The sequence below is a fragment of the Salarias fasciatus genome, chromosome 22, assembly GCF_902148845.1.
Source record: "Salarias fasciatus chromosome 22, fSalaFa1.1, whole genome shotgun sequence".
Taxonomy (NCBI): Eukaryota; Metazoa; Chordata; class Actinopteri; order Blenniiformes; family Blenniidae; genus Salarias; species Salarias fasciatus.
In genome coordinates, this window is record NC_043765.1 from 28,062,201 (window position 1) to 28,087,170 (window position 24,970).

Below are 24,970 nucleotides of genomic sequence, written 5' to 3' on the forward strand. Positions count from 1 at the left end.
TGAACTCCACTGATGGTCAGAGTGAAGTGAGAGTTTGATCCGCTGGCTGTAAAACGATCTGGAGTTTCTGAAGCTTGATATTTAGCTTCGTAAATGAGCAGTTTAGGAGGTTGTCCATCTTTCTGTTGGTACCAGGCGACAGGATATATGTCATCATTCCCAACATCAACAATATCAACATCCTGACTGGTGTTACATGGTATGGTGACGGTTCCTCCCACAGCAGAGCTGACTGCTGCAGACTGAGTCACTGTGACCTGGCCTCTGGACTCTGAGGAGACACAGACAGAAAGACAAAGCAGCCTCATGGTTCTGTGGGCTTCATTTCAGAGGGACGGATGTTGATGGAGGAGAGCAGTTGGATTCTCTGGACTTTACCTGTGAAGCAGCAGCAGAGGAGAGTCCAGATGAGGACGCAGATCACACTCATGTTTGTGAGCAGGAGGATTTCTCTGTCTTCTCTGGTCCTGAAGGACAGCTGTCAGTCCTCCAGTCTTCAGCTGTCAGGACTATAAACTCTCCCAGAGCACTGGAGCATGGAGCTGCTGATGCAAAGTGTCTCTCTATGGAAATGCTCTGACTGACTCCAACAGGGACCTGATCACTTTCATCACTGACTTTCACTCTGGATTCACACTTTTAGTGGAATATTGAAGGAATGTGCTGGATATTTAAAGATGAGTCTGGAGTTTTCTCCATTTTTCCCATCGTCACTTATGTTCCGATGGAAATAATTGAAAAATCATCTTTAAAAACTCCAAGTGTCTCTTTAAAAGTAGACATTGTAAATGAGAGAATTAGAATAAAACGTTGATTTGAGGCTGATGTTGTTAAAGTTTCCACTCATAAACTTTGTGAAAACATGGATGCAAATCTTTGCCAGTAAAGGTTGAGACATGTGCTTGCGTTGCTTTGGGTGCAGTTTGAGGAGTTTGAGGTCAAACTGTTGGAGGATTCTCTCTGTGCTGATGTACATGAGAGGCTTCTTAAAGGGAAGTGAAACAATGTGTGAGCCAGTGACTGCTGGAGCAGAAAAAGCATCTGACAGCAACTTCTTCAAGGACAAAAGCATCTGTGTCCCACTCAAGCTGTCCAGTTGTGTGCTCCCTGTCCTCCAGCAAAATGACCGGACGAACAAAGTAAAGTCAAAGGCCTCTATATTCGTAGACGTCGCCTGGTCTAACCGCAGCGCAGTTGACTGTCAACGGGGCGTGTCCAGAACATTTTGTGATATTCGTGAAGGGGCGCAGAGCAGCGCAGTCACTCCTCCGTCCCGCCCACCAGCACCGGTGTCGCAAGAGGGAGGAGAGAAAGTGGTTTAAACCCAGCTGAGTGTAATCTCGACCAATCAAATGAACACCTCTCGTCATTTTTAAATGCCCTGCAGTAAAGCTTACTGCTAAATTAACATGAGTACGAGGGGGAACCGGAAAGTCCCCAGACTGTGGTTATAAAAAAAAACCAAGAATGATTTCAGACTTTTGGTCATTATATGTCGCTATAGAGTATTTGCAGTCACGTGACCCGGAAGTTGGCAACCGGAGGACCGCCGCCATGTTGGAAGGAAAACAAACCGTGATACGCGCTGTCATCCATAGAGAGTAGTGCACGTTCGGTGTTCTTTAATGTTGAAAATGTCGACTGATAAGGAGTGTCGGGATATTGTTGTGTTGTCAGATCAAGTGGACAATCTTGACGTAACACACCAAAGACCGGTACCGGGAGAAACTACGGATTTCAGGCTGCAGCAGGACCCGTATGCACGGCTGAGACTCCAGAACTCCCGGTCTGCAGGACGCGGATATTTACTGTTTTCTAATCGACAGTTCTTCTGCGTACAAGAGCCTGGATTCCTACAAGTTTTGTTGTTTTTTTTCTGGCTTTGTGGGAGCGCTGGGACAGCATCGAATCGGCAACACGGACAACGTTCCTGTAAAGTCTAAGGTGCGTATCTGCTAACTTAGATGTCAGAGTTAAACTCCAGGCCAAAATGAACTTGTTCATTATGTAAAGACTCACAATCGGTGCTTAAATATGTTCGTTTCTAAGGAAAAGCGATCATCAACAACACTAAAATGGTCCTAAGTTGTTGGCAATACAGAACTGTAATTGTTTTTTATAATGCACGTCCCACATTTCACACATTGTTGTCTTAAAAGACAGTTTATTTAACAAATTGGTGACTGAAGACAGCAGCCGCAGCAACTCCCGGCATTTTATTCATTCAGTATTTATTAATTCAGGTGATTTTTTTTTTTTTTTTTTTAACTCTGCAGAGTGAAGCTGAGTGAAGAACAGAGCAACACACTCTGGTCTGAACACAGCCGCAGAGTGAGAGCAGGACCTCCCAGAATCCCTCCTCACCTTTACTGAAGAGAATCTCCTTCCCAGAATCGCACAAATTCAGTTCTGAGGCAAACAGGTATGAACGCTGTCACATCACATCAGTTCACTTGTGTCCGTTTTGTGAAATTATTTGAAATACTGACATTGAAACCACAGTGTCAAATGTATTTATTACACATGCTCATGAATAATGGTCGATTTTTTAATTACATTTCTTCTCTGGATATTTGGATGATACAAGATAAGTAGAACATAAAATTGGTAATAATAACATATGTGGGGGAACTTACATGGGAGCATAATATATTGGAGCTTGTTTGTCCTTTCCAGTGATGTCTTTAATGTGTTTATAAAGGTTTCATTGTTTTAAACTTTCAGGTGGGGGTGAGACCATGAAAACACAGCCTGTCACAGTACAAGAATGCTGTGCAGCAGATCCACCAAGAAGCTGACGCTGCAGTGGTTGAAGATGCCGGCCTGCACCTCCTGCCAGAACATCCACACTGAGGGGCCTCTCCAGACGTCATGATAAAATGTCGTTGTTGTGGACACTGATCCTTGGAATCAAGTGACCCTACTACAGAGAAGATGACAGAATTAAACAATTTGCAACTGAGAGGCCATTCTGCTGACAAACGATATTCTCAAGTCTCCACGTCTTTCATAAGCAGATTAATAAATGTTCTGTATTGTTTAGAACCAAAAGAAGCATGTGACGAGAGAGAAAGACAGATCTTGTGTAGCTTATTAACAAAGACATTTATTGCAGTGTTTGTCATGTCATTCTTTACATTCTTTAGGGTTAAATGTCAAACAATAAATTACATCTGTACTTCCAAGTCTCCCCATCATTTCTCACCTGTTCTAAAAAAATGTTCCTTATGTCTGAATTCCACAAGTAAGCATTTATCCATAAAAACAGTGACTAGAAAAGCACAGTTTTTCCCATCAGCTTTCATTTCTGGGTCTACCGCTGTCTCTGCTGCTGTGTCTTCTGGCTGGGGACGTCCTGAAAAGTTGCATGCAGGGTTAACAACACTCTGCAGTTTCAGTGTGTCTTTGAATCGCCCTTCTGTTTTTTGCATCCTCTCTGTGCATGTAGCTTGAAGAGCTCGCTGTCTTCGTCGTTTTTTGGGGGATGGCACGAGTTGGAAGATGGATGGTGTGAATGCAGGAGAGACAGGATCGTTGCTGACAGTTCCTGAAATAATTTAGAAACGGGGATAAAAGAAAATCAACATTAAACAGTGCATATGCCACTCAGATAACGTTATGATCACTGCTAAGGCTGATGTACCGAGTCCAGATTACTAAATTAATTAATATGGATCACGATTGATTCGTGATCCATATTAATTAATTTGGATCAAGTTAAAGCTGAGCGGCTTGCAGCTTTGCAACTAACATGAGGACATTAAACGTGCGGTCCACATTTACTGGGTGCAGAGGAGACCCGAGGGGAGGGGGAGAGAAGCGAGCAGGAGCCTCGATGAAGAGAGGAAAATGACAGGTTAAGGCTCCGATCAGCATGGACTAACACAGGACGGACAATTCGGAAGGCGTTTAACATATTTTTTGAAGAGACAAAGTAGTTTTCAAGCCTGCATATTGTTTGCGGATCTATTTTTGGTCTCAGTGTGCGGCCGTGGCTGGTTCTGCCGTCTGTGCGAGGTTTACAGAACAGTACGAGATGAAGAGACGCCTGATCGTATCAATCATCGGTTTAACAGAGGAAGAGGGCAAATGTATAAAAGCACACACACCTCCACAAAACGTTCCACTGGTTCTTGCTGGTCACCACTGCTTCGTTGTGCGTTCCTCAGCAGCATGCTGAAGTGCAGCGATCCACTTCTCTCTCCATTCTACATCGACCGGAAACCTGTGAAACGGCGATCCTGCCTTTTTCTCTCTGTAGTCGCTACACCAGCTGCTACACAGCTAAGAACCATTTTTTCGCTACTTTGATGCAGACTTCACAACAGAAACACTATGGCGCTCCGGGTTTGTTTTCCTTCCAACATGGCGGCGACATCCCAGCATGCATTGCGAGGCCGGGTGTGTAACGTCAGCTGCAAATACTCTATAGCATAGCCTTAAGCATAACTGTGAAAAATTTCACCTCCCAAAGACACACAGGTAGCTTACAGGCAGTGTTTATGTTATTACAGTCCCGCCCCCTTCTTCGAAAAATGCGAAAATGGTCCAGCGCCTCTTCACCACGGAGCAGAAACAGGCTGGCGTGGACATGTGCCAGGAGCTGAACAGGCAGCTGGAGGACGATGGAGGCTGTTTGGAAGAAAAATCACTGCTGCGACGCTCCGGGAGGCGGTCGGGCTGAAGCGGCGGCGCTGTGGGAGAGAGAGAACTGTTTTACTCACAGGGCTGTGCGCGAAAAACAGCTCCTGATGAAAAACGGCGTGGCCCTGCTGCCCCATCCGCCGTATCCCCTCCATTTAGCACCTTGCAACTTCTGTCTCTTCACAAGAATGAACAGGGAACTGAAGGGGCGGAGCTTTGATGGTGGAAGAGGTGCAGAAAAAAATCGAAGGACGCTCTTAAAGGGACCATTACGCAGCAGCATGCTGACTGTATCGAGCAATGGAAATCCCGGCTGCAGCGCTGGATTCAAGCCGAAGGAGAGGACTGTGAAGGTGACAGTTTTGATTAAATGTGAAAATAAAAAAATAAAGAGTTATAACCACAGTTCGGTTTCTTTCCGGTACCCCCTCGTATATACAAGTCTTCCCCATCCCAGACTGAAGGAATTCAGCTTATTTCTGCTTCTTGTGAGAAATTCAGGTTCAGATGCACATAAATCCTAAATGAAAAACTATCTGTCTTGGACCTCAAAAGATTTACTGACTTCATTGTATGTGTGTACAGATTACTTATTGATTAAATATGACCCGCACCCCATCCCCCACCCAGTGGTGGGCGCAGTCCGCTAATCAGCTAACCGCTAATTCGCGAAGCTAACATTTTCATTAGCAGATTAGCTTTTCAGCTAACTTTGAAAAACATTAGCGGACTAATTAACTTCCGCTAAATTTACACATTAGCAACTCTGGTTTCCAAGGCTACTTGAACGCCTCTCATACGTGCTTCCATTACTGTGCAAAGTAATGAAAAGTCTCTTCTCTACGGTTAAAAAAACAGCGAAAGTTGTTTCGAAAAAAACATGGATTTTGTAATGCATATAACTCCCGATCCGTTTGTCGGATTGAAACGATTCAAAAACTGTTAGAAAGCCCCAGAAGTCAAGAATCCGGGGGTATTTGAATTACTTGCGTACGTCATGGTGCGACATCAACAAATATCGCAGGTGCGCATTTGACGCGCCGGCTCGTCAAAGGAGTGCTGAGTGCAAACTCGTCAGTTTTCCCGAGTCCAAATAGACAGAGTCTACAAGTCATTGCTACAAGTTTTTGCAATGGAAAGCGAAGATGTTCCACCTGATGGTTCACACAGGACGCCGAGGCGCCGTGCGCAGCGGCAGGCGCTTGGCTGTTCATACAGGAAGCCTTTTCTGCTGCGCTCTGCGCGCCGGAGCCCGTGGAGAGAAGGAAACTGCTCTCTACTTGATGCTGCACAGGCTCCGACGTCAAAGAAGGAGATTGTGGGTTCATCCAATCAATAAAAGAAGGAAGCAGCACTGTGTTTTCTGTCATCTTGTTGGTGAACTGCGCCTGGACAGTGCCCATCATCACGTGAATCTCTACCCCCTCCTCTCTCTCTCTCTCTCGCCCCCTCTCCCTGTGTGTGTGTGAAAAGGAAAACCGAAAAGCAACATAATTTATGTTATTTTACTTTATTTTTATTTAGAAATTGACCAGATTCTCTCGTATTTTCCCTTCCCGACGTCCTGTCTGGTGCGATCTGCTTGATCCAGCTTGACAAATGGCGCCCATGGTGCTCAGGGCTCGCGGAGAGAATAGAGAGGAGCAGAGCGGGTGCGCTGCAGAGCGCGAGCCGCTCTGCGTGCGGCGCTGCCCTGCGCCTCCTGTATGAACCGTCAGACAGGTTAACAGGGGCGCTGATCCGAAACTCGGTTCAAACAAACAGATATAACTCTATCTGCAATTTATTTCAAACCACAATGTAGACATGGATCGGCTGTAAGTGTGTTGGCTGAACATCTGCTGAAAATAAATGAGAAAATGTAGTCCCTGGACATGATCCAGCCAGGAGAGTAATCTTTGAGCGTTGTCAGGGGCAGGCACTCATTCCTTGGACATGGTTGATTTTCCATTCACTCAGCAGTCAGTGGTCCAACACACGTCGATAAGACCGGGGTGGTGGTCCCCCTGTTTAAAAAGGGGGACCGGAGGGTGTGCTCCAACTATAGGGGGATTACACTCCTCAGCCTCCCCGGGAAAGTCTATTCCAGGGTACTGGAGAGGAGGATCCGACCGATAGTCGAACCTCTGATCCAGGAGGAACAATGCGGTTTTCGTCCTGGCCGTGGAACAGTGGACCAGCTCTATACCCTCCATAGGGTGCTCGAGGGTTCGTGGGAGTTTGCCCAACCAGTCCACATGTGTCTTGTGGATTTGGAGAAGGCATTCGACCTTGTCCCTCGTGGTGTCTTGTGGGGGGTGCTCCAGGAATACGGAGTCCGGGGCCCCTTGCTAAGGGCCGTCCGGTCTCTGTATGACCGGAGTAGGAGTCTGGTCCGCATTGCCGGCAGTAAGTCGGACCTGTTCCCGGTGCATGTTGGACTCCGGCAGGGCTGCCCTTTGTCACCGGTTCTGTTCATAATCTTCATGGACAGAATTTCTAGGTGCAGCCAGGGGCCGGAGGGGGTCCGGTTCGGGAACCACAGGATTTCATCTCTGCTTTTGCAGATGATGTTGTCCTGTTGGCTTCATCGAACCAGGACCTACAGCATGCACTGGGGCGGTTCGCAGCTGAGTGTGAAGCGGCAGGGATGAGGATCAGCACCTCCAAATCCGAGGCCATGGTCCTCGACTGGAGGAAGGTGGCTTGCCCCCTCCAGGTTGGTGGAGAGACCCTAGCCCAAGTGGAGGAGTTTAAGTATCTTGGGGTCTTGTTCACGAGTGGGGGACGGATGGAGGTGAGATTGACAGGCAGATCGGTGCAGCGGCTGCAGTGATCAGTCGTTGTATCAGTCCGTCGTGGTGAAGAAGGCGCTGAGCCGAAAGGCGAAGCTCTCGATTTACCGGTCAATCTACGTTCCCACCCTCACCTATGGTCATGAACTTTGGGTCATGACCGAAAGGACAAGATCCCGGATACAAGCGGCCGAAATGAGCTTCCTCCGTAGGGTGGCTGGGCGCTCCCTTAGAGACAGGGGGAGGAGCTCAGTCACCACGGAGGAGCTCGGAGCTCGGAGTAGAGCCGCTACTCCTCCACATCGATAGGGGCCAGCTGAGGTGGCTCGGGCACCTCTTTAGGATGCCTCCTGCTTTTTTTTTTTTTTTTTCTCCCTTGTCCTGTTCGGTAGCTGGGGCGTGCAATATTGTATGATTGTAGCCTTTTACTATCCGAACAGATTTTAATATTAGCAGCAGGACGAGACTGAGTCTCCTCCTGCTGCTGCCTTTATTTAAAGCTGGCATCCGGCATGGCTACCGGACAGGACCGGGACAGAAATGCTCAGGGAGCAGGGACAGAAAGAGAGAAAGATAAAGAGAGGGAGAACGGAAGGGGGGGGGGGGGGGGACAACCTATGTACAAAGTCACAATACAAAACAGTGTTGTCGACGCACCACACGCAACCAAGAACAATCCCAAACCCCCAATCTAGACAACACCAAAACAGAGCCGACAACCAACACAGAAAATTACAGAACCATACATACATTTTTTTTTTCCCTCTTTTTTTCCAAACCATATTAGTGAACAGACCAGGCCACAAAAATAAAAGGAGTTGTAGGGGAGGAGGGAAATGCAAGGACACCACAAACCGTATTTTTTTTTTTTTTTTTTTTTTTTTTTTGAGTATAGCTAGTCGTAACTAGTAGTAAACTAGGGGCGTGCATCAAGAGAGGTCTGCTACAGATCACCATTAATCTAACCACCACAAGAAGACAAGGTAACCCAGTATGTGAAGAGTGGTTAAAGATCAACGTGATCATGTGAATATGATGGTGACAGTGATGGTGATAGTGATCATGCATATATGACCTCTGACCTCTGAGAAGGCCAGAAGCAGGCCAGAGAGGCCCTCAGAGCCCAGACAGCCGGCGGACATCACAGAGCCCGGATCCAAGCCGCCCCCCCAGGCAGACGCCCACGCTCCAGTCCAGAAACGGGGCAGAGGAAAGCCCCGGCCGGGGACCCCGGCAGTCCCGGGGCCCGGGCCCCGCGGAGCCACGACCGGCAGGAGCCGGTCCACCCCGGGCGCCGGACGCCCGGGGCGGGCAGGGCCGAGAGCCCAAGGCCCAAGAGCCCAGGAGCCAACCCCCCACCCAGGCGAAGGGCCATGACCCACCCGGGAGAACCAGCCCACAGGGGCAGCTACCCACCCCGGGCCAGTACACCCCCCAGCGCTCCGGCCACGGATGCCTTCTGGACGCCTCCCTGGGGAGGTGTTCTGGGCATGTCTCACTGGGAGGAGACCCCTGGAAGACCCAGGACACGCTGGAGAGACTATGTCTCTCGGCTGGCCTGGGAACGCCTTGGGATCCTCCCAGAGGAGCTAGAGGAAGAGTCTGGGGACAGGGAAGTCTGGGCATCCCTGCTGAGACTGCTGCCCCCGCGACCCGGCCCCGGATAAGCGGCTGAAGATGGATGGATGGATGGATGGACGTCCAGAAAATGAAGCCACAATGAATGCTATTTACACGTCTTTGTTGGACATTGCACTGATGTCTTGTCTGGTTGTCTTGGTGTCCATGAAAATGCCTTATAATGATGGAATCATTGGATGTATAGGAGATGTCTCTCGGGAAACTATTTTCAGTTTTGAATACATCCTTGATTTGATTGATGATCCTATTTCTATGTCTACATGATTTCTAAGTCATAAATACTCACACAAAAACCACTGACGTTTCACATTTATTTTTGATAATCTGCAAACACAGAAACAGTATGTCTGATGCAAGGGTTTTTTTTTTTTTTTTTTTTTTCCTGAATGTGCCAACGAGTCAATCTTAATAGCAAGAACTATTTCTTGAAGTGATCATTAAATAATTGAGATTTTGGAGGAACATCCCTTAATTTTTGATGCTGGCTCAACGACGAGCACCTTGACACGTGAAATTAGTTCATGTGAATCTTTCACAGCCTAATCCACCCTTCTCAGGTGCCACTCATTTCTTTGAAGTGTGTCCTCCATGATGATCACACCATCCACTTTCAAATAGCGATGAGGTACCTGCCACTTCTGTCTTCAGGAGGAATTCATGAGGATGAGGTGACTTGGAATTGAAAGCTCCCACCTTGGGATGCCTGTAACCTTTCAGGGGGCCACCCTTGCCTCAGCCATCACCGAACTGTGATAGAATTCATCCTTGTCATTCACATATCTGATGTAGGAACATGAGCCATAACCAGTGTTGCTGGTGTCTGAAAAATGGTGCAAGAATGGTTGTTATATCTGCTCGGTCAGTGATTTTGTGGCGTCTTTTAAGGTTGATAATGATACTGAGAACTTTATTGAAATGTCCTTGCCAATCTGAAGTCTCTCAGAAATCGATTATTTTCCAATATTTGTGTTTTGTAGTGCCTGATGGAGACAGAGGACTCCCTGTGAGCCATCATGACCGGAGTCCAGGACAGGAGCAGCAATCCAGTTTTGAAAAGGTAAATACTGCTTTCCGAGAGTCTGTTTTTAGGATCACATTCATGATCTCTACAGGAGCTGTGTTTTCTGTATACAGCCTGAAGTGAGTAATTTATGAAACCATTAATTGGAGACTTTCCTCTATTTAATCTGCACTTGCATCTGAGTAAGTGTGCAGGCATTTGAGTATGTGGTGTGGATATATTTGGCTTGTTGGCCCTTTCAACGGTCAAACATAGAACTGTTCAAATATGTCTGCCATTCTTCCATTTCCCTGACTGGAATGAATGAATTATCTATCTTCTATTCTCTTTATTGTCCACACAGAGGGTCTGATGTTAACTGGGTCTCTTTTCAGGCTCCTGACGTTGACATGTCTCCCAGAGTTTCTGAGGCTGGACGGCCCGAACAGGAATTAATGATTGTTTCCTAAATTTTTGTCTAATTCGTGTTTGACATCCAAGAAATACATCCCATGTCAGCTATTGAGGTTTTGTTTATCATCTTTGTTTTATTTTATGTGCAATCCAATGGGAGGCTTATTAAAAGTTTTATCCTCTGGAGTCTGAAGACATTCTTTCTCTACAGTGTCCCAAACATCGTCTGCTGTGCGTTACTATGACGACCTATGATGTGGCTTCACTGCCGATGGCCGCTACGCTTCTTGTGATGGGTCAGTCGGGTTCAAGTGCAAAGGCACAGTGGGAAAAACTTTTTAAAACTCAGACGTATCGAAAGGTAAATTGGAGATCACATTGTGATAAAATGTTCACTCAGCAACCCATCTTGACAGAAAAAAACAGAATTATTTATGAAAAAAGAAAAACTGAAATATCTCACGGTCATAAGTATTCAGACCCTTTGCAGCGACATTCATATTTAACTCACATGCTGTCCATTTCTTGTGATCCTCCTTGAGATGGTTCTGCTTCTTTATTGGAGTCCAGCTGTGTTTAATTAAATTGATTGGACTTGATTAGGAAAGGCACCCACCTGTATAAGACCTTACAGTTCACAGTGCAGGTCAGAGCAAATGAGAGTCATGAGGTGGAAGGAGCTGCCCAAGGAGCTCAGAGACAGAATTGTGGCAAGGCACAGATCTGGCCAAGGTTACAGAAGAATTTCTGCAACACTCAAGGTTCCTAAGAGCACAGTGGCCTCCAGAGTCCTCAAATGGAAGAAGTTTGGAATGACCACAACTCTTCCTCGACCTGGCCGTCCAGCCAAACTGAGCAATCGTGGGAGAAGAGCCTTGGTGAGAGAGGTAAAGAAGAACCCAAAGATCACTGTGGCTGAGCTCCAGAGATGCAGTAGGGAGATGAGAGAAAGTTCCTTAAAGTCAATTATCACTGCAGTCCTCCACCAGTCGGGGCTTTATGGCAGAGTGGTGCAATGGAAGCCTCTCCTCAGTGCAAGACACAGGAAGCCCACATTGAGTTTTCCAAAAAACACAAGAAGGACTCCCAGACTATAAAAGATAAGTTTCTCTGATCTGATGAGACCAAGATGGAACTTTTTGGTGTGTATTCTAAGCGGAATGTATGGAGAAAACCAGGCACTGCTCATCACCTGCCCATTACAATCCCTACAGTGAAACATGGCAGAAGGAGCATCATGTTGTTGGTGGGGGGGGGGGGGGGTTCAGCTGCAGGGACAGGACGACTGGTTGCAACTTAAGTACAGATGAATAATCAAGTAAAGAGAGATCCTGGAGGAAAACCTCTTCCAGAGTGCTCAGGACCTCAGACTGGGCCCAAACAGGACAATGAGCCTCAGCACACAGCTAAAATAACAAAGGGGTGGCTTCAGAAAACCTCTGTGACCGTTCATGACCGGCCCAGCCAGAGCCCTGACCTAAACCCAATTGAGCATCTCTGGAGAGAACTCAAAATGGCTGTCCACCAACGATCACCATCCAACCGGAATGAACTGGAGAGGATCTGCGAGGAAGAACGGCAGAGGATCCCCAAATCCAGGTGTGAAAAACTTGTTGCATCATTCCCAAGAAGACTCATGGCTGTACAAGCTGAAAAGGAGCGTCGACTCAATAGTGAGCACAGGGTCTGAATACTTATGACCATGTGACATTTCAGATTTTCTTTTTTAATAAATTTGCAAAAAATTCTACATTTCCTATTTTTTTTCTGTCAAGATCAGGCGCTGAGTGTACATTAATGACAAATGAAATGAACTTTTTGGATTTTGGCAAATGGCTGCAATGATGCAGAGACTGATACACTTCAAGGGGTCTGAATACTTTCCGTACCCACTGTAACTCTGTCTGCTACCGATTTATTTCAAACCACAATGTAGACGTGGATCAGCTATCAGTGTGTTGGTTGAACATCTGCTGTGTGTGTTCAGTGAAGTGTATCAGTGTGTAGCAGTGAGTTCAGTTTCTGTTCAGTCTGACTGAGGGAGGTTTTTGTACGACGGTTTTTCACTGTGTGAACACATACTGACTGTTGATTTCATGATAACTCTGACAGTAATAAACTGCAGCATCTTCAGCTTGAACTCCACTGATGGTCAGAGTGAAGCGAGAGTTTGATCCACTGCCTGTAAAACGACCTGGAATTCCTGATTCTCGAATGTTGACCAAGTAAATGAGCAGTTTAGGAGGTTGTCCATCTTTCTGTTGGTACCAGGCTAAAAAGTGTTCCTCATTATCATCATAATCAACATCAGCAGTATAAACATCCTGACTGGTGGTACATGATATGGAGACGGTTCCTCCCACAGCAGAGCTGTCTGCTGCAGACTGAGTCACTGTGACCTGGCCTCTGGACTCTGAGGAGACACAGACAGAAAGACAAAGCAGCCTCATGGTTCTGTGGGCTTCATTTCAGAGGGACGGATGTTGATGGAGGAGAGCAGTTGAATTCTCTGGACTTTACCTGTGAAGCAGCAGCAGAGGAGAGTCCAGATGAGGACGCAGATCACACTCATGTTTGTGAGCAGGAGGATTTCTCTGTCTTCTCTGGTCCTGAAGGACAGCTGTCAGTCCTCCAGTCTTCAGCTGTCAGGACTATAAACTCTCCCAGAGCACTGGAGCATGGAGCTGCTGATGCAAAGTGTCTCTCTATGGAAATGCTCTGACTGACTCCAACAGGGACTTGATCACTTTCATCACTGACTTTCACTCTGGATTCACACTTTTAGTGGAATATTGAAGGAATGTGCTGGATATTTAAAGCTGAGTCTGGAGTTTTCTCCATTTTCCACATTGTCACGTATGTTCCTGGTTTAGTTTTGGTGAGTTAGTTTGTTTCCCAGTCAGAGAGTGGTGTCTCTCTGCAGTCAGAGGTTTTTGTACAGCGGCTCAATGAGTTTGTATCACTGTGGTACACGTTCGGTGGAGGAACCAGACTGGATGTTGGAAGTAAGTTGATTCTCCTTTAATAATGATGGCTAAATAGTTCAAATTCAATCATTAAACCTTCTTTTGAATGATTAAGATCAGAAAGATGTGTTTTTCTAGATAATTATTGTGATGATGAATTTTTAATCTCCTCTGATTTCATGCCGTAGAGCTCAGCTCTGCTTCACTTTCAGTAAATGAAGGAGAAAAGTTTTCCTCTTAACCTTCCAGTGGATTAAAATAAAGATTAAGTGATTAAAAACCATGGTTGTCACAGTTAATCATATTAATCATGATTAGTTAATGTAGGGATGACTAAATATTAATTGTCTTAATTGTAATTCATCACCTAATCAGGCTTTGGGCTTCTTTTCAGTTTGAAAATTGTATTTTCAACATCGACATTGTATTAAGTTTTTCTATATGGTACTTTACTTTGAATGAACATCCAACAAGCTCCAAAAGAAATTCTTTTTCTATGTTTGATTCCCAATGAAGAAGCTCTGGTCAGAAATCAGTCACTGCAGGACGTCGCCTTGCTAAAACTTCAACAATGACTTTAAATTCAACTTTTGAACTGATGGTTTGGACTGATGAATGCTTTATGTTATGGACTGAAAACTGTCTTCAAATGGCACTTGTCAAAACCTCCTCATATAACAGCTTTATTGACTGTTTGTCTTTTTAAATTCTGTTGTAAATCATTTTAAAAACTGACGTTGATTTGAAGCTGATGTTGTTAAAGTTTCCACGCATAAACTTTGTGAAAACATGGATGCAAATCTTTGCCAGTAAAGGTTGAGACATGTGCTTGCGTTGCTTTGGGTGCAGTTTGAGGAGTTTGAGGTCAAACTGTTGGAGGATTCTCTCTGTGCTGATGTGCATGAGAGGCTTCTTAAAGGGAAGTGAAACAATGTGTGAGCCAGTGACTGCTGGAGCAGAAAAAGCATCTGACAGCAACTTCTTCAAGGACAAAAGCATCGGTGTCCCACTCAAGCTGTGCGGCTGTGTGCTCCCTGTCCTCCAGGTGATACCCGGCCCACCCTGACGGTGCTGCCCCCCTCCAGAGAGGAGCTGCAGCAGGGGACGGCCACGCTCATGTGCCTGGCCAACAAGGGCTTCCCCTCAGACTGGAGTCTGAGCTGGAGGGTGGAGGACAGCAGCAGCAGCAGCAGCAGCAGCAGCTGGGAGCAGAGCAGCAGCCCCGGGGTGCTGCAGAAGCTGGACGGCCTCTACAGCTGGAGCAGCACCCTGAGGCTCCCTGCAGACCAGTGGAGGAAGGTGGGCTCTGTGACCTGTGAGGCCACCCGGGGCTCCCAGACTCCCCTCAGAGAGACACTGAGGAGAGACCAGTGTTCCCAGTCCTGACCGGACTCACTGGGACTCTCTCACTCATCTCACCTCTGTCACTCTCTCTCTCTCCCTTTTTCTATCTTCACACCAAACTGACTTCAGCAATATTCCTCTTCTGCCTGCTGATTTTCTTCAAGCTTTGACAAAATAAACATTGTTTTCACATCAGCTGTTCACTCGTGGATTTCTTCTTTTCAACAATAAACTCATCGTTTTGGAGCACAAATTTCACTTGATGGATTTTCTCTGTATTCCACCTCTTGTCTGAAACAAGTTGTTTCACAAATGTCAAATGAACCAGAATAAAAACAGTCAGTCAGTGGTCCAGTTTACATGGGTGTTTTTCCATTCTGATTGAAAACAATCGTATTAAACACAGTTGTATACAAGGACGGCGTTCAAAGCGATCCACGATGAATCCTCGTTTCCAAGGGCCCTGGGTGAAGCGGATCATACAGCATGTGTGACATGCTCCAACGGTGTCTCCCCGCCCACTACCGGCAACACTCTCAGAGAAGAAGAAGGAGCTCTTCCGACTTCCTGTTTACTTCTCAGAATATCCAGCGTGCAGCGTGCCGACACTGAAGAAGAAGAAGAAGAAGCCTTCCCAAAATGGATTCGCAAAGTGTTTTATTGGGCACACTGCTGTTCTAGTTTTTCAATTTACTTTAAGCACTTCGTGCTCAGCAGGTATTTATCCTGCAAACATGTATTTCCATGCGAAGGAGGTCGCACAACTCGCTTCCTCGGATGATCAGGTGGGAGACCATCGTCCTCAACCAGTACACGGACCAGGAAGGACTGGTGGATTTCCTCATGACCCGCTGGTCATTTGTGAATTTGTGCTCATTGATGGGGAGGTATATGGCCCCGGAGTCTGACACTGTCAGGACGCTATTTCCAGTGGGCATGCGAATCGCCATCATCCTGTAGAAGTTGGGGAGCTGTGACGAACACAGAGTCGTCGCCAACCAGTTCAGGATCGAAATGTGTAGTGCACCATGACAGTGTCCACAACGAACAATAAAAGATCCACAAAAAGACGGTGAAGAAATTCATACGAGGGGGTACCAAAAAGAAACCGGAATTAGGTAATAAAATACTAATAATAATGAGTTTTGCCTTCTGGCCGTCAGATGTCTGCAGGTAAGCCTCGTGCATATCTGTGAAAAAGCTGAGCTCCCAGAGTTACACTGACGCCTGTCAGGCGCTATTTATAATAACAGAGTGCAGCGGCGGTCTGCGATTTTTTCCAAAATGGCGACATTGACTGGGAAGCCAGAGCAGCGCGCAAACATTAAATTCTGCTTTTTGCTGGGAAAAAACAGCAGCAGAAACACTCAGCTTGTTGCAGCAAGCCTACAAGGATGATGCTCTGGGGAAGAATCAGGTCCATGAGTGGTTCAGGCGGTCTGAGAAGGGCCAGATGTCGGCGCGTCAGGTCCGCTCAGCCGTGAAAACAATGCTGAGCTGCTTCTTGGCTGTCCAGGGTCTCGTCCACAGCGAGTCCGTCCCTCCAGGTCAGACTGTAAACCAGGACTACTACAGGAAGTCCTCAGACGCTCCGTGAGGATGTGAGGAGGAAGCAGAGCGTCGTGGCGGAGTGGAGCCGGTTGATCCACCACCACAGAGCGCCAGCGGACACGGCGCTGCGCCTCACGCAGTTTCTGGAGAAGAATGAGATGAATCTCCTCTCCCATCCGCCTGATTCGCCAGATGAAGCCTCCAGTGACTTTTTCTTGTTCCCCAAGTTGAAGAAGCAGCTGAAGGGACAGCGGTTTGCAGATGTGGAGGAGGGGACAGAAAAATCGCAGCCAGCTCAGAATGGCACAATTACGCACGAGTTTGATGACACATTGGTGAAGTGGGAGACACGGCTGGAGCCTTCAAAATAATCTCCATCCGCAGATGGAGATTATTTTGAAGGCGACGGTGATGTTTTAGTTTGAAATGTCAGAAATGAAAAGTTACAGTCAAATTCCGGGAACTTTTGGGTACGCCCTCGTATATCTGTTTTGCCGGAGCTTGGTGGACGGGCCGATTACGCAGCTCATCAGAGCACCAAGTGATAATGAAGTGACTGAGATTGCTAGCAGGTAGGCTATGTTACATTTCACTTGTAAAATTGCAAGTCATGTCCCGCCAGCTCAGGCTGCCATTACCCCTTTACCGTGTGACACTTTTACACTGGCCATTTGAAGTGCTGTATCACTCACATACGAATGTATTACTTCCTCAATGTGCACCAACAGCTGTGTATATCATAGCTGTGCTCTGGCTGGACAGGACTGTGAATGCATGGATTATATGACAAATGCAACATGAACATGTTGTCTTTCCTATCACGTTTGAGTCCGTTCATCACATACCTCAGATAATGGGAGTGATTGACGGCTCACACATCCCGGTGCGGCCCCTCTCCGATGGCTACAAGCACTTTGTGAATCGAAAGAGTCGGCCCAGCTACGTGTTGCAGGTTGTCATCGACGACAAGTGCTGGTAGGACGTCTGTTTTCATTCACACAGCAGCTTATTTCTCTGTAACTTTTGTGTGGAGATTCATAGCGATTGTGTGTTTGTCACTAGTTTCTGGAGCATCAGCTGCAAAATGCCAGGGAGTGTGCACGATGCAAGAGTCCTGCAACACTCCGAACTGTATCGCAGCATTCACTTGCTTCCAAAGGTAAGGACAGTTTCAGACGGAATGTGTCGTGCACCACGACAGTGTCCACAACGAACAATTAAAGAACACATCTCTCATGTTATTTCCTTTGCTCTTTTTCAGTGTGTAAGGACAATTGAAGGAGTGGATTTCCCTCTTCTGATCGTAGGAGATCCTGCCTACCCCGTACTGGACTGGCTCATTAAGGGATACTCCAACTCCCCTCAAATAACTCCCGAGGAAGAGTCACTCAGTGTGTATCTGAGCTCAGCCAGGGTGTGTGTGGAGATGGCATTTGGGATGCTGAAGGCGAGGTGGAGGGATCTTCTTGAAAAAGAGTGATTACCATTTCACCTTTGCGCCACATGCTGTGTCCTCCACAACTGCTGCCAGAAGGAGAATGACCGCAGCAGAACCTGTTTGGAGGAGGCTGCTGCTGCAGAACGTCCCACTGAATGCCGTCAGCCCGACCAGCCAGAGAATGACCGGGGCCCCGGCAGCTCCACAAGGGGAGCTCTGGAAAGAAACATGTCAACTCATTTCCCTCTCAGTAAAGGGTGACTGCGCTGACGTGGGCACAACATTGTAGTTCTATCCACAGTGCTGTACATTGTGATTTTCTAACAATGTTTTCACTGAAACCGGCTATGCAATACTTTTCATTTCAACAAATGTGTTTACTGGCATTCATGTGAGAGCCTGTGGATTGTGCTGAACAGTAAGTGTGTGTTTTATTACACTGCACAACTTAAACAGCAAAAAAAAAATGAAAATTAAAGTTCAAATAGTGCGAGACCAAAGTACTCCACATTGTAATAGGCCTGTTACCCCAGGTCCTGCAGCCTATAATCACTGTCATTATCACAGTTCTGCGAGTACTGTGTTATTCAGCCTGGGTGCTGGTGGTGGGGCATCGGGACCTGGCTGGGCAACTGTGAAGGAGACTGTGGGAATGGATGTGGATGTGGAGATGGAGGTGGGTGCAGGAATGATCCTGGATGCTGGGAGGGAGGCACATGGAGAGATGGAGCTTGATGTGGAGGCGGAGTGGGATGTGGAGGGAAGAGGCTGCTCATACCAGCAAAGAACTGACCCAAGAGCCGCTCATTTGCACGGGACGACAGCTCCATGAACCGGTCTAAGAAGTGACTGTCCTTGGCCTCTTTCCATGCACGTTGAGACTGGAGGGTCTCCCTTTGCTCCACGGACAAAATCTGCATCGCGAAAAACCTCTCCGGGCTCCAACAGAATCATCATCTGTGTGGTAAAAGAACAGACTTATCATTCGAGCCGCACACGACATTTTTCATGCTACTCCATGACAGGTTTCACATGTGCATTTGTTGCAGTTATGAGACCTGCGCTGCCATGATTTCACACACACACACACACACACACACACACACACACACACGTTTGTACTTATATCGTTGTGAGGACACTCATTGACATAATGCATTTCCTAGCCCCTTACCCTAACCCTAACCATCAAAAATAAATGCCTAACCCTAACCTATGCCCTAAACCTAACCTAAACCCATTTGTAACCCGAAATCAAAAACCAAGTCTGAACCCTCAAAAAGGCCAAAAAAGGCCTTTTGAAAAGTGAGGACTGGCAAAAATGTCCTCACTTTGCAAAAATGTCCTCACTCTGTTGGTGAAATATGAATTTTGGTCCTTACTTTTGGGTATGTACAAGAACACACACACACACACACACACACACACACACACACACACACACACACACACACACACACACACACACACACACACACACACATTTTCATCAAAGTGTGTTTAGCAGTCTGCTATGTGTGATTTGATTCATGATGCCATCGGCCTGTATTCAATTGGAGGATTGAGCGCCGCCTCATGCGTGGCTTGGAGATGATGTTACTCTGTTGACCAACATGAACGACTCCCTCATTGGAAATGAGTAAAAAGCCCGCCAAAAAGGTTGAGCCATTCAGTCGCATCCTCCCTCCACCGACATAGCGATACATTCAACAAATACAATTCTACTGTTATGTTCAATGCGATGTGGATGAGTGTGAAAAGCAGAGCAAAAGTTCCATGCATATTCCTTCGAGAACGCTGCGTGAATGAAGCACAGAGACAGAAACATTTGTCCGTGCTGAAACGTGGTCAGACGTTTGTCTTTTAGCATTTAATCGCACAATCATGGTCAACCACATCAATGAGAGCAATATGGACACATGTCCAAACCTCAGGAAAGAGTGAGTGAAACATCAGACCCACCTCCAAAGCTTCCATCGTGTGAAGAAGATGCAGGAGTGGATCCAAACAGGACGTCCACACCACTGCTTTCCACGTTCACCAAGGGCCGGTCTCCCATCAGCTCGTCCATTTTTTCAAAAAGTTGAACAATGGACAGGCCACCACCACTCTGCTTGTTGTGCATTTTGCCTTTGTTGTTGCTGGTTTTCAGTACCTTCCAGTGGGTTTTCACTTGCTCAACTGTCCGGTCCACTCCAGCCGCCAACAGCACATCATAGAAACGTCAGAACAGTTCAATGTTGCGGGTTTTCCTGCCGTCCAGCCTTTTCATTATTTTCTGATCCACGAGAATGCATTCGTCTCGGCAAGGCTCCAGTTTTTCTGCTTATTCTCCATGCTGCTTCTTCTTGTGAGTACTCCACTTAGCTCTTTAAGTTGAATGAGGGAAGCCAACCTAATAAAAGCTTTGATTACTGAGATGATGATGATGGACTTCCGATGATGGAAATGATCTGTTTCATCATGAAAAACAAACAGATATACAGTGGGCACAGAAAGTATTTAGGAAGTATTTCTCACTCTCTGCATCATTGCAGCCATTTGCCAACATCAAAAAAGCGAATTTTATTCCTCATTAATGTACACTCAGCAACCCCATGTTGACAGAAAAAAAAAACAGAAATGTAGAAATTTTTGCAAATTCATGAAAAAAGAAAAACTGAAATATCACACGGTCATAAGTATTCAGACCCTTTGCAGCGACATTCATATTTAACTCACATGCTGTCCATTTCTTGTGATCCTCCTTGAGATGGTTCTGCTTCTTTATTGGAGTCCAGCTGTGTTTAATTAAATTGATTGGACTTGATTAGGAAAGGCACCCACCTGTATAAGACCTTACAGTTCACAGTGCAGGTCAGAGCAAATGAGAGTCATGAGGTGGAAGGAGCTGCCCAAGGAGCTCTGAGACAGAATTGTGGCAAGGCACAGATCTGGCCAAGGTTACAGAAGAATTTCTGCAGCACTCAAAGTTCCTAAGAGCACAGTGGCCTCCCGAGTCCTCAAATGGAAGAAGTTTGGAATGACCACAACTCTTCCTCGACCTGGCCGTCCAGCCAAACTGAGCAATCGTGGGAGAAGAGCCTTGGTGAGAGAGGTAAAGAAGAACCCAAAGATCACTGTGGCTGAGCTCCAGAGATGCAGTAGGGAGATGAGAGAAAGTTCCTTAAAGTCAATTATCACTGCAGTCCTCCACCAGTCGGGGCTTTATGGTAGAGTGGTGCAATGGAAGCCTCTCCTCAGTGCAAGACACAGGAAGCCCACAAAGAGTTTTCCAAAAAACACAAGAAGGACTCCCAGACTATAAAAGATAAGTTTCTCTGGTCTGATGAGACCAAGATTGACGTTTTCAGTGTTTATTGTAAGTGGTATGTGTGGAGAAAACAAGGCACTGCTCATCACCTGCCCATTACAATCCCTACAGTGAAACATGGCAGAAGGAGCATCATGTTGTTGGTGGGGGGGTTCAGCTGCAGGGACAGGACGACTGGTAGCAATTGAAGTAAAGATGAATGCGGTCAAGGAAAGAGAGATCCTGGAGGAAAACCTCTTCCAGAGTGCTCAGGACCTCAGACTGGGCCCAAACAGGACAATGAGCCTCAGCACACAGCTAAAATAACAAAGGGGTGGCTTCAGAAAACCTCTGTGACCGTTCATGACCGGCCCAGCCAGAGCCCTGACCTAAACCCAATTGAGCATCTCTGGAGAGAACTCAAAATGGCTGTCCACCAACGATCACCATCCAACCGGAATGAACTGGAGAGGATCTGCGAGGAAGAACGGCAGAGGATCCCCAAATCCAGGTGTGAAAAACTTGTTGCATCATTCCCAAGAAGACTCATGGCTGTACAAGCTGAAAAGGAGCGTCGACTCAATAGTGAGCACAGGGTCTGAATACTTATGACCATGTGACATTTCAGATTTTCTTTTTTAATAAATTTGCAAAAAATTCTACATTTCCTATTTTTTTTCTGTCAAGATCAGGTGCTGAGTGTACATTAATGACAAATGAAATGAACTTTTTGGATTTTGGCAAATGGCTGCAATGATGCAGAGACTGATACACTTCAAGGGGTCTGAATACTTTCCGTACCCACTGTAACTCTGTCTGCTACCGATTTATTTCAAACCACAATGTAGACATGGATCAGCTATCAGTGTGTTGGTTGAACATCTGCTGTGTGTGTTCAGTGAAGTGTATCAGTGTGTAGCAGTGAGTTCAGTTTCTGTTCAGTCTGACTGAGGGAGGTTTTTGTACGACGGTTTTTCACTGTGTGAACACATACTGACTGTTGATTTCATGATAACTCTGACAGTAATAAACTGCAGCATCTTCAGCTTGAACTCCACTGATGGTCAGAGTGAAGCGAGAGTTTGATCCACTGCCTGTAAAACGACCTGGAATTCCTGATTCTCGATGGTTGGCCCAGTAAATGAGCAGTTTAGGAGGTTGTCCATCTTTCTGTTGGTACCAGGCTAAAAAGTGTTCCTCATCATCATCATCATCATCAACATCACCAGTATCAACATCCTGACTGGTGGTACATGGTATGGTGACGGTTCCTCCCACAGCAGAGCTGACTGCTGCAGACTGAGTCACTGTGACCTGGCCTCTGGACTCTGAGGAGACACAGACAGAAAGACAAAGCAGCCTCATGGTTCTGTGGGCTTCATTTCAGAGGGACGGATGTTGATGGAGGAGAGCAGTTGGATTCTCTGGACTTTACCTGTGAAGCAGCAGCAGAGGAGAGTCCAGATGAGGACGCAGATCACACTCATGTTTGTGAGCAGGAGGATTTCTCTGTCTTCTCTGGTCCTGAAGGACAGCTGTCAGTCCTCCAGTCTTCAGCTGTCAGGACTATAAACTCTCCCAGAGCACTGGAGCATGGAGCTGCTGATGCAAAGTGTCTCTCTATGGAAATGCTCTGACTGACTCCAACAGGGACTTGATCACTTTCATCACTGACTTTCACTCTGGATTCACACTTTTAGTGGAATATTGAAGGAATGTGCTGGATATTTAAAGCTGAGTCTGGAGTTTTCTCCATTTTCCACATTGTCACGTATGTTCCTGGTTTAGTTTTGGTGAGTTAGTTTGTTTCCCAGTCAGAGAGTGGTGTCTCTCTGCAGTCAGAGGTTTTTGTACAGCGGCTCAATGAGTTTGTATCACTGTGGTTCACGTTCGGTGGAGGAACCAGACTGGATGTTGGAAGTAAGTTGATTCTCCTTTAATAATGATGGCTAAATAGTTCAAATTCAATCATTAAACCTTCTTTTGAATGATTTGAGATCAGAAAGATGTTTTTCTAGATAATTATTTTGATGATGAAGTTTTAATCTCCTCTGATTTCATGTCGTAGAGCTCAGCTCTGCTTCACTTTCAGTAAATGAAGGAGAAAAGTTTTCCTCTCAAGCTTCCAGTGGATTAAAATCAAGATTAAGTGATTAAAAACCATGGTTGTCACAGTTAATCATATTAATCATGATTAATTGATGTAGGGATGACTAAATATTAATTGTCTTAATTGTAATTCATCACCTAGTCAGGCTTAGGGCTTCTTTTCAGTTTGAAAATTGTATTTTCAACATCGACATCTTATTTTGAGTTTTTCTACATGGTACTTTGTTTTGAAAGAAAATCCAACAAGCTCCAAAAGAAATTCTTTCTATGTGTTTGATTCCCAATGAAGACACTCTGGTCAGATATCAGTCACTGCAGGACGTCGCCTTGCTAAAACTTCAACAATGACTTTGAATTAAACTTTTGAACTGATGGTTTGGACTGATGAATGCTTTATGTTATGGACTGAAAACTGCCTTCAAATGGCACTTGTCAAAACCTCCTCATATAGCAGCTTTATTGACTGTTTGTCTTTTTAAATTCTGTTGTAAATCATTTTAAAAACCGACGTTGATTTGAAGCTGATGTTGTTAAAGTTTCCACTCATAAACTTTGTGAAAACATGGACTCAAATCTTTGCCAGTAAAGGTTGAGACATGTGCTTGCGTTGCTTTGGGTGCAGTTTGAGGAGTTTGAGGTCAAACTGTTGGAGGATTCTCTCTGTGCTGATGTGCATGAGAGGCTTCTTAAAGGGAAGTGAAACAATGTGTGAGCCAGTGACTGCTGGAGCAGAAAAACATCTGACAGCAACTTCTTCAAGGACAAAAGCATCGGTGTCCCACTCAAGCTGTGCGGCTGTGTGCTCCCTGTCCTCCAGGTGATACCCGGCCCACCCTGACGGTGCTGCCCCCCTCCAGAGAGGAGCTGCAGCAGGGGACGGCCACGCTCATGTGCCTGGCCAACAAGGGCTTCCCCTCAGACTGGAGTCTGAGCTGGAGGGTGGAGGACAGCAGCAGCAGCAGCAGCAGCAGCTGGGAGCAGAGCAGCAGCCCCGGGGTGCTGCAGAAGCTGGACGGCCTCTACAGCTGGAGCAGCACCCTGAGGCTCCCTGCAGACCAGTGGAGGAAGGTGGGCTCTGTGACCTGTGAGGCCACCCGGGGCTCCCAGACTCCCCTCAGAGAGACACTGAGGAGAGACCAGTGTTCCCAGTCCTGACCGGACTCACTGGGACTCTCTCACTCATCTCACCTCTGTCACTCTCTCTCTCTCCCTTTTTCTATCTTCACACCAAACTGACTTCAGCAATATTCCTCTTCTGCCTGCTGATTTTCTTCAAGCTTTGACAAAATAAACATTGTTTTCACATCAGCTGTTCACTCGTGGATTTCTTCTTTTCAACAATAAACTCATCGTTTTGGAGCACAGATTTCACTTGATGGATTTTCTCTGTATTCCACTTCCTGTTTGAAACAAGTTGTTTCACAATTGTCAAATGAACCAGAATAAAAACAGTCAGTCAGTGGTCCAGTTAACATGGGTGTTTTTCCATTCTGATTGAAAACAATCGTATTAAACACAGTTGTATACAAGGAACGTGTACAAAGCGATCCATGATGAATCCTCGTTTCCAAGGGCCCTGGGTGAAGCAGATCATACAGCATGTGTGACATGCTCCAACGGTGTCTCCCCGCCCACTACCGGCAACACTCTCAGAGAAGAAGAAGGAGCTCTTCTGACTTCCTGTTTACTTCTCAGAATATCCAGCGTGCAGCGTGCCGACACTGAAGAAGGAGAAGAAGAAGAAGCCTTCCCAAAATGGATATGCAAAGTGTTTCATTGGGCACACTGCTGTTCTAG

The 24,970-nt window shown here is 46.3% G+C and overlaps 2 gene segments (V, D, J or C); both read left to right on the top strand.

Annotated features, from left to right (window-relative positions):
- Positions 1–652: 652 nt before the first annotated feature.
- LOC115409001 (Ig kappa-b4 chain C region-like) lies at positions 653–14,978 on the top strand. The segment is given in 2 exon segments: positions 653–677; positions 14,485–14,978. Coding segments are annotated over 2 exon segments (360 nt in total).
- Positions 14,979–22,779: 7,801 nt separating this feature from the next.
- Positions 22,780–24,481, top strand: LOC115409128 (Ig kappa-b4 chain C region-like). The segment is given in 3 exon segments: positions 22,780–22,830; positions 22,879–22,984; positions 23,991–24,481. Coding segments are annotated over 3 exon segments (495 nt in total).
- The last annotated feature ends 489 nt before the right edge of the window (positions 24,482–24,970 follow it).